General features: G+C 39.5%; 1 protein-coding gene across 4 annotated transcripts; it reads right to left on the minus strand.

Moving 5' to 3' along the window:
- Window positions 1-2,378: 2,378 nt before the first annotated feature.
- Window positions 2,379-12,482, minus strand: LOC102079998 (uncharacterized). Of its 4 annotated transcripts, none has more exons than XM_025911870.1 (5): window positions 12,342-12,482; window positions 7,497-7,856; window positions 6,163-6,432; window positions 3,486-3,536; window positions 2,379-3,347 (listed from the first exon to the last, which is right to left on the minus strand). In XM_025911870.1, the coding sequence occupies exons 1-5, from the start codon at window positions 12,433-12,435 to the stop codon at window positions 3,250-3,252; spliced, it is 873 nt and encodes a 290-aa protein (XP_025767655.1). In that variant the 5' UTR covers window positions 12,436-12,482; the 3' UTR covers window positions 2,379-3,249. The 4 variants fall into 4 exon arrangements, with proteins under 4 accessions (XP_025767655.1, XP_005456104.2, XP_005456106.1 ...); XM_005456047.4 differs by having other exon boundaries at window positions 3,486-3,539; XM_005456049.4 differs by lacking the exon at window positions 12,342-12,482 and adding an exon at window positions 8,917-8,956 and having other exon boundaries at window positions 3,486-3,539.
- Between the last annotated feature and the right edge of the window lie 6,374 nt (window positions 12,483-18,856).

The raw sequence follows: 18,856 nt of genomic DNA on the forward strand, positions 1-18,856 counted from the left end.
GGCAGCAAAGTCAGAGTCTGGATTCAACCGTCTCCTTTAGTTCCGGCCTTGGCTGGAAAAATAGTTCCAAAATAAAAGTGTCAGAGATTTTACTTCATTGTCTGCTTCACACCTTTCTTATCATCACCTGAAAGGAGAACTTTGTGGTTTTTATCATCCTTTTATCAATTAAAACAAAATAAAGGAAAACAAATCAGCCATGGGTGACTAAACTGTGACTGTTCTGGGCAAGCGAGTACAACAAGTCATAATACAAAATTTACAAACGTGTTTATACTCTTTAAAAAACAAACATCTGATAACTAAATTGTTTAAAATTCAAATGTAATCGATTACAAAAAAGAAGGAAACAAGCATTTCCTTCTTTACTGAAATAATCGGAATAATATTTCTTATTTTGTAAGACATCGTGTCGACGGAAGGTTTCTACTGGGAGAGTGCAAATGATTAAAATACACTCATCGGTCACTTCATTAGGTACACCTGTTTAGCTGCTCTGCAGTGTAAACAATCAGCCCATTATATGTCATTAACTCTGTCATTTCAGCTTCCTCTTGATTTTCTTATTTTTCCTCTCTTTTATAGGTGATAGCAGTTTGTCCATCTCTTTCAGTTTATTATTAATAGAAATCTTCATAAAAACCTTTAATTTAACAATTTTGCCTTCATGTCTCCCCTTTTCAACCCGGACACTATTTGTTACTTTCCCCACATCCCCTTGACCTTTCAGGGGAACATAAAAGGGCCACAGCAGCAGAAGACCAGGCAGGGTGTCAGCTAAGAACAGGAAACTGCAGCTACAACTCACAGGGTCAGCAAACCTGGACAACAGAAAACCAGACAAATGTTGCCTGCTCAGATAAATCATGGCTCCATCCTGCTTGGTATGAACATATTAAACTGCTGGTGGTGTGGTGGCTTTGGGATATGTTCTTGGCACACTTTGGGCCCCTCACTACCAACTCAGCATCGTTGGTACTGAGTGTGTGGCATCCTGCTTCCAGCAGTATAAGGCTCCATGTCACAAAGCTCAGATCATCTTAAACTGGTTTCTTCAACATGACTTGAGTTTGATGTCCTCAAACAGCCTCCACAGTCAATAGAGCAGCTTTGGGATGTGATGGAGCGGGAGATTCTTATCATATAAGTCAGCAGCTGCTGTGTGATGCTATCATGTTAACATAGATCAAAACCTCTGAGGAAAGTTTCCAGCACCTTGTTGAGTCTGTATCATGAAGAATTAAAGCAGCTCTGAAGGGGTCCAACCTGCTACAGTTAAAGTGTGCCTAATAAAGTGGTCAGTGAGTGCAACAGTTTTGGAACGATGCTTAATTAATGAAGTCTTTGTCGTGCTCAGATACAGTATATATCTACGCTGTGTTCAAGTTCACCTCTGACATTTGGTAAATGGTTGGTGGATTCATGCCTGCAGGGAAACTCAAGACTGTAAGATTCATAAATTTAAAGAAAAACATCAAATCAAACAGAAAGAGGCTGACTCATGTGACTGAATGGGCACAGAAAGGAAATATTTAGTCATCATAAGTCTCCAAATGCTGAAGCGAACAGCAGGCGAGGTCCTTATTTGTCATTCATAACTCAGAAGTGACAACCACACGGAAAGTTTCCAGCTCACTCACATTTTTACGGCTAACTTCTCAATCTGTCATTTTAGGTGGTAGCAGTGAGGTTTCACAGCTGCTTTTTTAACCACAATTCCCCATTTTAGCCTTTAACGGTGCATAAAAACATGCGCACACACACACACACAATAACACCCTCTGAGAAAAATCAATCCAAGCTGCGCGTTGTTGAAACGAACGTTGGTGGGACCTTTAAGCTGGCTGTCACAGCTTCAGTGAGGTGTTTAACAGCTCAGACGTGGTTTAATATTAATGTCAGAGATTCAGTTGCAATAAAACGTATTTATAACGAATGTTTCTGGGCTGAAGCATCCTTTCTTGAGTCTTTTCAACACGCTGCAGGGTTTCTCTTCTTTTTCCCAAAATACTATTCAGCCGTCATTTTACCTCTCTATGTATCTTTATCAACACTGTGTTATATTCTTTTCATACTTCAGCAATAAATCCCTGTTGGGGCAGCTGAGATTTCAGTGGAGATGAAACTCGAGATGCTGCAACGTATGAATGACTAACTTCATCACAAACGTTAAAATTACAAGAAATGTTAAAAGAAATGAAGAAAAAACTCTGAGTGTAATCGTAACGATGATTTTATACGTCTGAGGAACCAGGAAAAGTGGCACCTGTGGAGGAAGTGACAGCTAATAAAACAAAACACAATTCTGATGAAAGAGGAACCAGAGCAGAGGTTTACAGCAAAACCTTTCAAAATAAAATGCATGAAAGACGAACAAAGACCTGTAAAAATCATGGTTTATTCACATATTATAGTTAGATTAATAATTCATTCCATTAGTAATGCATGTAAACATTGTTACATTAATAAAGATCCAATGTATGTAGGAGTTAGAGCCATAGCTGATAGGTAGATGTTGTCCCTGGTTAAGCTTTTAAGGTACAACACGCTAATACAAACCAGGAGCGTCTAAGAAACAGAAACGTGCGCTTTAAGGTGCTTATTGTAAAAACTCTGTGTTTAAAAATGATTGGAAACTTTCCGAAATGAACTGAAGCTGTTAGCAGAATTTAATGAAGTAACTGCTGTGTCTTTATGTCAGCATAGTGTCTCAAACAGATATTATCTCGAGGTAAAAACATGGCTGGGCTGTCCTGGCTGACTTTGACATCTTATACTTTTATTTCTGGTGTTTTATTGTGAAGCACTTTGTGATTTTTGTCTGTGAAACGTTTGACATGAATCAGTTTTACTTGCTGATGTACTGTAATATCAGTTTGTGTGAAAGAATAGTGTGGTGAGTCTGTTGAACCTTTATTTAAAGGCAGCTCTTTAACAGTAAACCGTCATTTACAATGGCGGCATGGCAAAGGGAAACACTTGAGGGAGAGGGTGGAGCCCCCTGTTGGTGAACGTTTCAGTTCAATTTTGCAGCGTTTTTTGTTTGTTTTTGTAGTTCACTCCCTCCATAGTTACCACTTTGATGTCATTTGTTACCATGATGTGCTTCTAAAGTTGAGTGATGAGGAAACTGATAAATATTTGCAGCAGTTTTTCACTGATAAACTAAATGTGGTTGATTATTTCCGGACAGACTGGATCTCTACAGCTGCATCTCCACCTCTCCATTCCAGCCAGACGCTGATAAAGTCATCTGCACATCAGCATGACACTCAACAGACCTATGAGGACGGTGACAGGTACCAGGAGGAGGGCCACGTACAAGAACCACGGCTCTGGGTACACCCCTGAAATCAAAACGCACAAAACCCCTGGTGTGAAGTTTAATCCCGTACCAATAACACACGAGTGCAGTGTTGGAGTCCTTTTTCCTGTAACAGCAAATTTCAAATTCCAACAAAAAGAAACTTAAATGACAAACTCACCATGAAGCGCTGATGAACATGTAGTGGACACATTTTTATCACCTTCTCCAACTTCTGAAACCAATGAGAAAAAACCCCTTCACGATTAAACAAGTTTCCTCTTTAAAGATACATATTACACATTAAATTGGTTTAAACCCCTCAGAATGAACGTCAACATAGGGAGAAAGAAAGAAAGACCTTTTGTGGACTTTATGTCAAAAACATCTGTACTGTGTTGAAGAGACAGCGCCTGAAGTTGTCAGAGAGCCAGGCTGTACTTTTGTGTAATATCAACGTTTTACCACAAGATGGCGAAGTGAGTCAATCAGGCTAGTCGTTAAGGTTAGCATGCTAAGACATACCTGTAGTTACTTCCTTCCTAGTATTTAAACACTTTACTTAAGCAACCACTGAAGAGGCTGAGCAAAGGGGTAAAAAAAATTAAGTCAGAAGTTCTGAGATTAAAGTTGCTAAATTTGCCATAAAGAAAAAGTAATCGTTTCTGAAAAAATACACCAAAATAAAATAAAAGCAGATGACCTGCTGTACTGTCTGAAAAAGCACGTCTCTTCAATCACATCATAAAGGAATTATTAACACATGTTCATTCAATTAAGTCATCTTAACTACAACAATATAACATCATATATCAATAAATTCACAATTTAAATTAAAATAAGAAATACAAAAAACTTTAATAAACTGTAGAAAGTATAAAGTCCAAAATTTAGACACACAGCTGCCGTGCCCTTCAAAATAAAATAACACAATAACACAAAAAAACACAAACCATTTTAGCTCATCTTTTAGAGAAGTGGAAGAGAACAGAGTCGTGCCTGTGCAAAGAAAATCTCACACAGAAATTCAGGATTTTTCTTATTTCCTGTTTCCTGTTAAAACAAATTCTTTAAAGATTAATTTGTACTGTTCAGATTCTGCAGTGTCACTGATTCCTATCAGGAGGAAGATTAATCTGATGATCGAGTCACTAAAATCAATATTGAATCGGTGTGTAACTTTGCCAAAACAATGTGGGACTCTGTAGTTTTCTCTGGTCCCCTCCCCAATCAGACCAGGAGTGACATGTTTAGCCGCATGTTCTCCTTAAATTGCTGGCTGTCTGAGTGGTGTCCCAGAAACGATGTGGGCTTCATAGATAATTGGCAAACCTTCTGGAGGAAACCTGGTCTTGTTAGGAGAGACGGCATCCATCCCACTTTGGATGGAGCAGCTCTCATTTCTAGAAATATGGACCAATTTATTAAACCCCCCAAAATATGACTATCCAGAGTTGGGACCAGGAAGCAGAGTTGCAGTCTTACACGCCTCTCTGCAGCTTCTCTCCTCCTGCTACCCCCCAAAAACCCATCTCCATTGAGACTGTGTCAGCTCCCAAACAGACAAAAAACAAACCAAAAACCAGCAACAAACAACTTAAACATAAAAAATCACAAAGAAAGAACAATACAGTATCCACATCTGAACCAAAGAGTAAAACAGTGAAATGTGGATTATTAAATATTAGGTCTCTCTCCTCCAAGTCTCTGTTAGTACATGACTTAATAATTGATCAACAAATCGATTTACTCTGCCTTACAGAAACCTAGTTGCAGCAGGATGAGTATGTTAGTTTAAATGAATCAACACCCCCGAGTCATTCTAACTACCAGAAATCCCGAAGCACAGGCCGAGGGGGCGGTGTGGCAGCAATTTTTCACACCAGCCTATTAATTAACGAAAGACCAAGACAGACTTTTAATTCATTTGAAAGCCTGATGCTTAACCTCGTCCACCCCAGCTGTAAAACTCAGAAACCAGTCTTACTTGTTATCATCTATCGTCCACCTGGGCCTTACACAGAGTTTCTCTCTGATTTCTCAGACTTTTTATCTGATTTAGTGCTCAGCTCAGATAAAATAATTACTGTGGGTGATTTTAACATCCATGTAGATGCTAAAAATGACAGCCTCAACATGGCATTTAATCTGTTATTAGACTCAATTGGCTTCTCTCAAAATGTAAAAGAACCCACCCACCACTTTAATCACACTCTAGATCTTGTTTTAACATATGGCATAGAAACTGAACATTTAACAGTGTTTCCTGAAAACCCTCTGCTGTCTGATCATTTCCTGATAACATTTACATTTACAATAATTGATTACACAGCAGTGTAGAGTAGACTTTATCACAGTAGATGTCTTTCTAAAAGCGCTGTAACTAAGTTTAAGAATATAATCCACCCACTGTTATCATCTTCAATGCCCTTAGAGTCTTTTTCTCCAATTGATCTTTCTGAGTTAACTTCAATAATTACTTCCTCCAAACCATCAATGTGTCTTTGGCTTTAGTTAAACCTTTACTTAAAAGCATCTCTAGACCCAGCTGTCTTAGCTAATTATAGGCCAATCTCCAACCTTCCTTTCATATCAAACATCCTTGAAAGAGTAGTTGTCAAACAGCTAACAGATCATCTGCAGAGGAATGGCTTATTTGAAGAGTTTCAGTCAGGTTTCTCTCTCACTATGTGTTAATAGACCTCTCTGCATTCAATCACACTTGTTATTAATCTCTGTCTCTCTTCCACAGCTTGTCTTTTGTCCTGTCTTCCTTCTCTCTCCCCATCCGTTAGCAGCAGTGTTGTGATTTGGTGCTGTATAAATAACATTGAATTGAATTGAATTGAATTGATTACCAGGCAGGTTGCTGTGAAAGATGCTCTTTCTAATCACGTCATCCTTCAGGTGCAGCTGGCACTCGTATTTCCCACGTGACCACAGAGGTACGGTCTCAGACAGAGTGACGTACGGCAGAGCACCGTCAGCGTCTCCTGGAGCTGCGGTAACATTTTGGAGTCGACGGCCGTTGTGAAAAATGTGCAAAGAAAATCCAGCATCCCGCGTCACGCTGACCTCACAGCCCAGCATGCAGGGAGCGCGTTTGGTGACATTAAAGACCACGGTGCCTGAAATAAGAGCACACATGTACAGCACAGGGTTTAATCACTGGAACAATTAATTAACATAAATAATATATTCATTCACTAATTTAAAGTTTTTTTCACTTTCAAACAGAATATTTCAGCTCAGGATGTCAGCTCTAGCTTAATTCCTCTTTCATGTGAATCTTTTTACGCACGTCGCCTTTCCCTCGCTGTTTTTCTTCTTCTTTTTTTAGAAATTTACCTCCATACTCTAAAGAACTCAGGCACCTATTGTAATCTTACAAATCTAAATGGAATAATTGATCATCACTCATCACTAATTTTGCCCACATTTTCTTATCATCCAGGTGCAGCTGCTTCTGTCATTAGACGGGTAACCGTGTTTCAAAGATCTTAGACTCAGCTTTAACAGAGCCCACGGGCCTTATGTTTGACACCCCTGTTTTAATTAGGAAACCCTGGAAGATTTTGGCATCTTATGGTTCAGGTACAGGACTATTTGTCTGCTGGATGTAGTCTCCAGGATCAGTTGAAACATTTAGCCAAAAATACAGTAATAATACTGTGAATGAGGAAATGATGTGGTAATGAAGTACATTAATATATAATAATAATAATACTGTAAACACTTCTGACTACTGGCATCAAACACCCAGGAAGTCACAGCAACCATTTTACAGCGTAGCCGTCTCTTCGTCAGTCTCTGTAATTAATAAATTGTATTTCTGTCTTGCATAGTGATTTTTTTTAACTCAGCCTCATTTGTGAGGGGATTTCTGTTTGGTGGCAGGAAATCAAAGTAAATATTTCACAGCTTTTCTGCAGACGCTCTGTAGGTCTGCAGAGGAAACTGTTCACGTGCACGTGCCACAACCGTTCATGTGCACGTGCCACAGAGGGCTGTTCTGTCCTGACACAGTCCAAACTAATCTAACCCCTGACCTTTACCCTTAAACCTCCTCTCTGTCAGCCAAACTCTGCAGAACAAGAGTCAGTAGATGTGAATACTGTGAAGTGTGACTACTTTTGGTCGCCCCTGTGAAGCAATAAATGAAAAAACAACAAATCTTCTGCCTTGTATTTACCGTAAACCACAAGGGAAGTTGTGTCCCCCTTCTGCCTAAAATTTCCATTCCTCTCTGTGTGAAGCGAGAGCTTGCAGCGGTACTTCCCGCTGTCAGCCCACTGCACACTTTTCAGAATCATCGACTTGTTTGTTGATGTCCCGTTATTGTCCAGAAGGTTTGCACGGCTATTGTTCGGGGTCTGTGAGGGGATCAACCGTATGAAATCACCACCCATCTTATTTAATTTCCACCAGTAGAGGATGGGCTGGGACAGGAGCTTCTCATCTTGCAGCCGGAGCTCACAGGGCATGATGATATCCTGACCCAGAGCTGCAGAGAGCACAGCAGGCTGATGAACAGTGACCAGCGAGAAAGCACCTGAAAGACAGCCAGTAAACATGAAATGTCAAAAACAATTTAATAAAAGACTTTATTGATATAGCACTGTTAAAAACAGAGTTTACAGCATGCTTTAAAAACAGGAAGTTGTGATGTCATGTCCAAAGCCAGTGTGACACAGAAATGCCCTCTTCCTCTTAAGACTGGTTGTGAATGCACTGACAGCAGCACGGACACACAAACCAAAGACCACACTGTTTTATCATTTAAGGCTGTGGTTGTCACTGGGCTATTTTACCAACCAATGTGTAGCTCCATAGGAAGAACCACTTCTGTTTTGTGGTCATGGGAAAGCTGGAGTACAGCCTTCTACTCAAGTTTCAGACCGCCAGAAAAATACCTCCATGTCTGATAAAGAAGTGCGGCTGAAATTCACAGGCTTTACAGTAAGTTTGTGACTCATGAGGGAATGTTTTAAAAGTCTTTCTCTGCAGTTACTGGATGCAAAATTAAGTTATAATAAGGAAGGGTCAGCTTTAAATGGAGTCAGGGGCAAAACTTACAGTACTGGGTTTTTCCACATGTTAATGACTAAGTTTCTGTTTTGTGAGCCACTCCAGGGCCACTGTTGATCCAGGGACCCAAATGCACAAGGAGAAGCAGCTGCCCTTTTATTGAGGCTGATGCAGAAGACAAAACACTAGCAAAGTCCAAAAGATCAAATCCAAGCAGGCATGAGGAGAACAACTGAGGAGCATAGAAGACATGTTGACCTTGCAGGGAAGATTGGAGGAGGCGCTAGACACAGGAGAGAGAGGCAGGTGAAACTAATCAAGAAAATCAGATACACAAGAAGGAAAACTAATGCAAGGCATGAAAACATGAACAAATTTCAAAGTAAATCAGAAAATAAAGAGAAGTTAGATCGACAGGAATACTAATGCGTCAAAGACAAGACAAGATGGCTGAAGCAAGACATGAAAGATACCAGAAAAATAGCGAAATAAAAAACAGGAATCCAAAACAGAAACACGGAAAATCCTAGAATCAAATCCAGGTAGCAGGAAACATTACATCCTTTAACAACAGCAACTCTCACAGTGGAACTTTCATTTTCATCCAGTTTCTTTTACATGGCTCCAAATCACAACAACTGTTGCCTCAAGGTGTTTTATATTGTATGTAATTAGAACAAATTATCAGCAGCAACCCCCTATGAACAAGCACTTAGTGACAGCAGGAAGGAAAAACTCCCTTTTAACCGCCGGTGGAAGGCTGCAACTGGCTGAGTGAGAGTAGAGATACAGGACAAAAGACAAAGCTGATACCTGCTAATTATTAAATTCAGTAGTACAAACACACGACAGGCAGACTCATTCCAAAACCCAAAGCACATGTGCCAAATTACATCATGTATGTAATGAGAACAGAGGAGGCTGTTTTATCTTGTTATAGCGCCAAAATTCTTTACTGACATAAACATTTCGTCTGTGATGATGGTGAGAAGAAGAGGTGACATTGTCGTGAGGGTCGCCTGCTGGTGACGCTTCAAGAACTTAAACAAGAAGTGACACAGAGGAATTTTCTTTAAAAATCCCTGAAAGAAGAACTTTGGGAACACATTACTTTTGGTGGATCTGCATCGTTACTTGTATGCTGGCTTCTATTTTCACTTCCCCCCAAAATATGTACAGTATACACCAACATTTCCCAACAGCCTGTATTTTCAACATTCCAAACTAGAGTGCAAAAACTGTTGAAAGGGACAAAAACAACCCATCAGTTGCATCAACATAAACAATGTGTTAATTTTCATATTCTAACGGAAGAGGCCGTGATACCGGTAAAGCATTCTCCTTTATGTGTTTGCGCATAAATGAAGTTTAAGTTTGGGACCTGCATCAAAAGTAGCTGCCAAATGTTCCAGTTAGAAACATTAGCTTTCATCCTGTTACAGTTATAGGAGTGGTTAACCTCTTAATATGCACCAACACTTTTGTGTTAGGGCTGGGTTGCATTTGCCTAACAATCTAAACAAAGCTAATGGTGCATATTTCTCGTGGTTCTCAGCTTCCTGCTGGTTGTGCTTTGATAAAAACACCAAGCTCCATTTTTATTTCTTAGTATTGCATTTGTTACTTTGCTCTCTATGAGAGACCAGTGCTTGGTCTTTTTCACAGATTTCTAGCTCTGAATTATTAGAATTTAAACTGCTGACAGTCAGTCTGGAAGTTCACTGTATTGCTGAATGTGTGTAATTCCCATCACAGCTGCACAAGTGAAACTTTCTAATCTCATCTGATCTGAGCAAGTTGTGTTTTTCCGAAAAACACACCGAAGAAGAAACACACCTCTATGCTGATGATACTGTTATTTATGCACACGCCGCCTCTGTGCTGCAGGCCTAACTTCAGACTGAATATGACTGCTGGGTTCACAAACGCTCACAAAAAGAAAACATTTATGGTGTACTCGAAAGCTCATCTACAGGAGTGTGCTGACTTAGCACTTTTACATCTGATACCAAAGGGTGTACACATACAAGTATTTGAGAATATGGATAGATGACAAGCTTTTCTTTAATATACACATTAACATTAAAGTGAAGACTGTTTTTCTTTCACTTTACAAATAAATGTTTTTACTTTTTACTCTAAGAAAAACTTGCTACTTTGAACCCTGTGATATGTTACGGTGGTTTATCTCTTCATTCAGTGTTCATGTCTTTCTGTCTTTAATTAAAAAGTCTCTTCATTTTTTATGATTGGCTGGATTATCATCACAGACTGCTCACAAGAAACAGTATGCTATATTTGTACCTGTGAAACAGTGTCTCGGCTACACTTTCCCAATCAGATGCTTTTTAACATTTCTGGCTGTTTGGAAATCGTTATGTTCGGGACTGCTGCTAAGTCAGCACACTGGCAGCAGATGGCCCCGCCCCTCCCTGAGCCTGGTTCTGTCGGAGGTTTCTTCCTGTTAAAAGGGAGTTTTTCCTTCCCACTGTCGCCAAAGTGCTTGCTCATAGGGGGTCATATGATTGTTGGGTGTTTCTCTGTGTGTATTATTGTAGGGTCTACCTTACAATATAAAGCACCTTGAGGCGACTGTTGTTGTGATTTGGTGCTATATAAATAAAATTGAATTGAATTGAATTGAATTTCATATTTTTTATTGTAATGTACTTTGCAGAAGGATCTGATCTGGAGCTTATATCTATTGTTGAATTTAAAAGTCTCTAGTGTTTTGTCTTTAAGCTTGCTGCTACCTTTGCTGGTCAAGGAGATTTGATCCCAGGGGCACTTCCTTTTTACATACAGGTAAGTATAAATTAATAAATAAAAGCTGGTGTGTTTATGTGGCTTAAAATGACAAATTTTTAGTTTGTCTTTTAACATTAGCTGTTAGCTCAGACAGAATGAATGAGTGTATCCCTGCATGTTTGCTAACAGCTGACTATGAGATTCTGATTGATTTAGGAGGCATTTCAGTTCATCCATTAAAATAATTTCATGAGTAACCTCCCCTATGTTCACCTCTTTCATTGTGTAATAATGCATTCCTCACACAGAAGGAGAAAAATACACCTCAGCTATCTGAGCCAGCATTTATGTTACAGTTAGCTTTGGTAGTTGATTGATGATAGAACTGTGCATATATTTATTAAGAGACTGTGAGACTGTCTCTTGAGACTGTGGTCATACAGGCTTCAGATCTTCTCATCCCATTAAATAGCCACTCATTGATGATAAGCACCATGTCTGTACCAACAAAACTAAACGATTCCAGCATGTTTGCAGTTTAATTTGTTTAACAAAAGTTGTTTTGTAGGTTTACTTTGTCAGTTCCCGAGAAACTATTACATGTTTCAGCTGGTTGGCACCTGCAGAGATTTGACATCTGTCTGTTTAAACCACAGGAAGAGGCAACCTCAGTACTTTGTGTTACCTTCTTCAGAGAGGAAATGGGTCAACTAAGGTAAAATCTTTGCAGCTCCTTAAAAATATATTTTTAAAAAGAGTTCACTTCTGAAACAAATGCAGAGAAAGATACAGAGAATGAGCTCTAGATTCAAAAAAGAACAAGCTAAGAAGTCACATAGATTCATTCACTACAAGCTTTTTATATGAATAATAAATAAAGTTAGAAAAAAATGGGTTAACTTTCAGTTTGGCTGAAAATTAGTTCTGCCCCTCACTGCAGAGGGAAAGATAATAAAAAACATACGCCAGACTCTAAATATTAGAGTCCATGATAAGTCCAAATTATTCTCTTTATTCATAATGAGCTGTCTCCATTCAGGACAGACTTTTATTGTGAAGGGTCACATTTCTGCCACCATCAGTGAGGTTTACCGCTGAAATGCTCACGCAGCTTCTTAAATGTATGACGACACAGAAGCAACTGAAATATCAGATTGCCAGAAACCAAATCAGAAATACGTTTATGAATATTTCAAGAGACGGTTCAGGATCCTCATCACAAAAATAACACAAAATTTAACAAAATAAAACAAACATGTACCTGAGACCACAAAGCAGAGAAGCATCCATGGTGTCCACCGCCAATTTGACAAATTCAAGCAACGATGGCGCTCACACGAAACAGCGCTTGACATGTTTCCTGAATCAAACCACAGGATAAAGATTTCCTACTGCGAGAGTGTGCAGATTAAATACTCCAGGGTTGGGGGTGTGTAGGGGGGGGGGGTCACTTCCTCCCAGCATAACGAAACGTTTACACATAAAAGAACAGGGACGCGAGTGTATCTGTGTGGGCTATAAAAGAAAGCAAAACGAGTTTAGTAGCAGGAGATTGCTCCCCAACATGTTGGTGAAATCATCTCTCATCAGGGTCCAGTGAGTTTCACACTCAGCCTTTTTCAGCCTTTTACACATTTATTTGGTTGTCATGAAAATTTAACAGCTTCAAACTTCACTTTTCCTCTGAGCATTGTTAGGATGTCTCAACCATGTTGGTGTAAAGGGTCAGTCTGAGTCACAGGACCAGATCCACTGACAGTCTGCACCTGTTGGCTGCACATTTGTGACTGACTCTACTGTACATGTTTGTAGCAGTTTCAGTTTTAAAGACTAACATGTTGGAGGGTGTACCTGCTACAGGAGTGCTGTGACTCCTCCTCCCACCCGGAGGACTCGTGTTTTTGGTCCTCGTGTTTACTGGTACTGTGATGAAACAGAGGGAGGAGGAGGACATTCCCATTAGAGGATGTACACGAGGATGCGTCTTGTATCAGTTGTCACAGCCAGTCAAGTTATGTTTTTACTGTAAGCTAATGGGTTTTCGGTGTTTCCTGTTTTTGACACATTTCTACTCAACAATTTGCACAAAAAAAGTCCCCAGCATGTTTTTACTTAGCAGTGCACACACAAAGAGAGACATTTTTTCTACTTCTCTATTAATTTTCTTTTGTTGTATTGTTATGTTTCAGATTCTCGGAGATATTCTCAGAAATGTTCCCACACTGTTCAACGATTTACAGACATTTCATTGTTTCCGTCATGAAGCAGTCCTTCTGTATCAGAGGGAAGATGGAGGAGCAAACACTCCCTGGAACAGCTGGAGTTTTCCTCGATGGCTGATGTTGGTGTGATGCGTGATCGGCTCTTCACTCTCAGCGCTGAACATCCAGCTACACGTTTCAGGCAGCCCAGAATTTGTTGTTGGACTTGGAGAAACATGCTGATCTTGGATGATACTTGTCGCACTCGCTGCATCCGCAAAGCCACCAGCATTGTGGAGGACCCCACACACCCCTCACACACTCTTCACCCTGCTGCCTTCTAGCAAGAGGTACCGGAGCCTTCAGGCCTTCACTGTCAGATACTCAGTGACTGGACTGACACACACACACACACATACACCAAGTTACTTTTGCACAATGCTCAGTCTTTTGCACATTTCTGTTGCAACGTTGTGTCTGTATCGTTTTGCTCTGTCTTTGTTTTGGTTTTTTGCCATTTTTGCACATTGCACACATTCACATCTACTGACGTGTTGCTGTTTCAACTTATCGTTAACATCAAATAGTAAAAGGACTGGTGTTTATAAAGCACCTTTCATATGAGCACTCAGAATGCTTTCTGCTGCAAGTCTTGTTCAAACAGTTACACACACACACACGCACACACACACGTACATACACACACACACACTTTAATTTACAGTAAGTACTATCTAACACTCAGTGGTGGCGATCATTAAGTATTATTCATCTGTGGCTCTCTTCTAACCCCCCCCCCTCGAAACTGGTTCTGCTGGAGGTTTCTTCCTGTTAAAAGGGAGTTTTTCCTTCCCACTGTCAACAAACACTTGCTCATAAAGGGTCATATGATTGCTGGGGATTTCTCTGTTTTTAGTATTGTGGGATCTTTACAATATAAAGTACCTTGAGGCGACTGTTGTTGTGATTTGGTGCTATAAATAGAACTGAACTGAATTGTTGAACTTTAAAAACCCAAATAGCTTCCTCCAAAGCATACTTGGCTACAGGAAGGCACTCAGCTCAAACTTGCAGATGACAGCCGGTAGTTTGGTCAAATCACACTCTTACTACAAACGAACGGCTCTGGAGTTTGTTTGGAGTTTGATCAAGACAACCATCACTAAAACATCTCGCCCGATTATGATGTCAGTGTTCACATCAGAGCTTGATTTAAACAGAATAAACAGAGTAGATATAAAAACACCCAGAGACTCATAGCAAGGCATCTTTACTATAAGACTAAAAAAAATTCAGTCATATTATTGTCTCCGTGTAAGAGCTATAGGCGTTTCAGACTCAAACGTGGGATGTCTGACTAATTTACAAAATTTGCTAATTCGTAAATTAGCAAATTTACAAAATGGTAACAACAAGTCGGGCAAAGGTTTCCGATGAAGAGGTCCAGGTTCCAAACAGCCAGGTAGAGTCCACCAATTAAGTACAAGCAGGAGAGCAGATGACTGGAAACAGGATGGCTTTGAGGAAAAACTAAAATTAAAAAAAAAACTAAATTAAAATTACAGTATGGTGGAAATATCCTTACTTTTAGTTTGATAAAATCAGTTATCCCAGCATGCCTGACGACGCTTTGGTGGACATCTGTGAGTCAACTGTTTTTATTATAATGCCTGCAGTGGTTTTCCTTTATCTGCCTCAATACCTAAGACTAAAACTAACAGTAAAACACTGAAACACGTACAAACTAAACATTTAAAAAGAACAAAATGAACAAACACACTCTGGAAACTAACTGAAGCTGAGTTAAAACAAAAAGTCAGAATGCTGGTTACAAAAACTAATAACTCTGCCCGTTCATTCTGGCACATGAAAGCTGATGAGTTTTACCTCGGTCTGGCACGTGGGGTTCAGCTATCAGCTGCTTTTTAAGTAACCCACTGTCCTCACACAGGCACCACTGAGTCACAGCTGTACTTTTCCATGTCTCTCCCACACATACAATTAGCCAACAAGTTGAACCCTTGATGGAAACTATAGATGCATAACTAGCTCTGTGCGTTTGCAGAGGTGTGAAGACCACTCGCTTGCGAACAACATTTTTAGCCATTGACAGTGTCGGACTGCTTTTGCACACCTACCTGTGGTTAAGATATGTAAAAGAAAACACCAGCTTTGTACTCGGGATTTAGAAAATGTTAAAAATGTGTTAGCTGTGTTTCCACACTGTTCTCCAGTTCAAACTGGCCTGTTTCTCACTGGTTCTTACAGATCTCAGAGTAAACCTCCTCATAGACTGTATATAAAAGATGGACAGAGCCACCTTTAGAGCAGCTGTTGGTTTGTGAAGCCCAGTTTTAAAGCTGCAGCTTTATAATTGTGGTTGCTAACATCATGACCTTTTTGGATGGGAGGGTGGACTGCAGTGTTATCTGCTAACACTAGCTAGCTTAGTTAGCAAGTTGCTTTTATTTTTTAATATTAGATAAAGATCACCTGACTTTAAAAAATGCAGTTTTATAATGATAAACCATTTATTATGGGAACAGAGGTTATCCAAACCTACCTGGCCCTGTGTGGAAAAGTAATGGTAATCTAATACGTAGAAGAGCCATAATCAAGAATTTACAATAACTGTTGATGAGTGTTTCACATCTCTGAAATAATTTTGGCCTGTTATGTGACGGCTGTGTGCAGACAGGAATAGGACCCAAAGTGCAGACAGTCAGAGACAAAAGGTGAACTTAGATACAGCTTTAATGCTGAACTCCAAAAAGTAACAAAACTAAGACTCCAAGGTAAACTTATACAGACAGAACACACAGCAAAATGAACGGTAGATCGCGACAATGACAAACTGAAACACAGGGCTTAAATACATAGAGGGAACAGTCAGGGAATGGGCAACAGGAGGGAAACACAGCTGGGGCAAATCAGGCCAAACGAAACAGGGGAAGCAAAACCAAACACATTAACATAAGACACGCACCTCCAAAGTAAAACAGGAAACATAACACAGACTGAACTACACACACAGACTCTGACTGAACACGGGGAGACAGCAACTAGAGAACACAGAGACATAAACCATAAGACAGAACTCTAACAAAGATACCAAAGACTAGAAATGATAAATAATATAATGAACTCAAAGCCTCTGGGTCAACGACCCAGGCATCCTAACATGGCCCGATCTTCTTTGCAGAATTTAGTCACAATTAAGGGTTTTCCAGCATGAACACTCTGTTTAAGGTCATGTCAAAGCATGATTCTAGTCAGACTTTGGAAAGGCCGCTCCAAAACCTGCATTCTGGTTTTATGAGCCATTCGGGGGGGACTTACTGGTGTATCTGGTCACTGTTTATCCTCCTTCAGGATTTTCTGGTAGAGAGCAGAATCCATGGTTCTCTCAGTTCCAGCAAACTCAAACCTTACAACAAGTTCAGCTTTTCTCTAGTGAGTGCACAAGGAAATATTTTCCTAAGTCATCATCCAGATGTTTTTTTGGCAGATGTGATGTAGTGAAACTGCCAGCAATATAACACCTGATAACTCAGTCTCACCAGCAGGAAACTTACAGGTGCTTTTTTAGCCAGTTTAAATCCAAATAAATATGATCTCAGTGAGCACTTACCAAGTGCTTCCTACAGAGAAAAACCCAACAATCATATGACCCCCTATGAGCAAGCACTTTGGCGACAGTGGGAAGGAAAAACTCCCTTTTACCAGGATGAAACCTCCAGCAGAACCAGGCTCAGGGAGGGGCGGGGCCATCTGCTGCGACCGGTTGGGGTGAGAGAAGGAAAACAGGATAAAGACATGCTGTGGAAGAAAGACAGAGATTACAGAGTACAAGATACCTTTGTTGTGTCCTGGATTGTTGATTACCTGACAGGAAGTATCAGGATCCTGGTTAATTTGACCCAGTGTTTTGAGTTTCTTAGATTTTTATGTTTATGGTTTATGTGTAAGTTCATTTAGTAATCTTAAACCCATTTCTGTTTTGCCTAGGTTGCCGTTATAGTTCATTGTGTCTTCGCCCCTGTGTTTCGGTCTCTCTCGCCCTTCATGTGTTTTGGTGCCCCCCCACCCCCCCAGCCATCATGCTCTGTTTGTGCTTAGTTATGTCCATGCCTCATCTCTGGTCCTCTTTTGAGCTGTTGAGGCTTTGTGTGATCTGCCTTTTGACAAAGGAATTAGCCGGAAAGATTCGACACATTGACGGGGCTTCATCACACCATCACTAGTCACCACTGTTCCAAGTTTTCGCCATGCGTGGTTCTCACCATGGTGCACTGGAGTCCCAAAGCCTTTCTTTCAGCTGTGTTGCTTTTTGAGAACTTTTAGTCAGCTTTACTTTGTCAGCCTGCTTTTATTTAAGTGACTTCTTCTTCTTTCTTTTTTTTCTCAGTTGGTCTAATAAATTGTTTAACGATTCTGTTGTACAAATTAAAGTAAATGAAGTAACTTCACCTCAGAAAGTAATAAAATATCAAAGAACACATGGCAAGGAAAACTGCTGCTGACTGTGAGAACAAACTCGACTGTCAAACCACTAAGACTCAGAATGATAAAAACAAGGAAAGAAGGGGTGGTTTTTACAAAAAGCACAAAGCAGTGAGATAAAAATCTGTCTGCCTACAAGACCAAAATGAGATTGTGATTCTCACAACAAGATAAATGGCTCCCCTCAGGGTGGAAACTGTTGAAGAAGCTGTTTTCACCCAGATACCAAGACCAACAGAATGGCAATGATGGAACAATCATCCACTATCAGATGGCATTACAGCAAATCAAAAGTCAAAAGGACCACGAATAACAAACACTAGAGGGCACCACTGCTGTGCCTGACAGCATACATCTTTAACGACAGCATACATCTTTAACAACAACAAACAACAAAAAGTGGATGCACAAGATTTTAAATAAAATAAATAATACTAATACTACTACTACTAATAATAATAATGATTATTATTATTATTATTATTATTTTTGTCATCATCAATAATAATAATAATAATAATAATAATAATAATAATAATAATAATAATATGGACCTCATAATGCAACGTTATTGATGCCAGTTGATGTTGTATAAAAAACGTCTAAAAATGTAAAAACAAGAAAGAAAGAATGAAGCTTACTGTCAGTAAGCTTCATTCAGTGACAGTGTGGTGAGAGATGGAAAAACAGGCCTAATAGAAAGAATTTGCTATTTGTTTCTTTGTTTTGTACGTGTATTTGTTTCTGTCACATAAATTTTTTTTTTTTTTTTAAGTTATCACAGGTTTTGGGATAGGTATCTCATGTTAACTAACTCAAAATTTCAAATTATTAAGTCAAAAATTGGCCTTATCTGATTTTTTTTTTGCCTAAAACTTGAAACTTTGAGTTTTTAAGTTGGCACTTTGAGTTAGTATCATTGGCAAATTTCGAATTACTCAGAGTTTTGAGTCAATGGAAATACTGAAATATCTGTCTCGAAACTTCAAGTTTTGAATAACAGACATCATTTTTTTCTTTGCTTTTTTCTTTTTTCTTGGTTGGTGTTTGTAACGCTTACACTCCACTTCAG

The sequence above is a fragment of the Oreochromis niloticus genome, linkage group LG11 (genome assembly GCF_001858045.2).
Source record: "Oreochromis niloticus isolate F11D_XX linkage group LG11, O_niloticus_UMD_NMBU, whole genome shotgun sequence".
NCBI lineage: Eukaryota > Metazoa > Chordata > Actinopteri > Cichliformes > Cichlidae > Oreochromis > Oreochromis niloticus.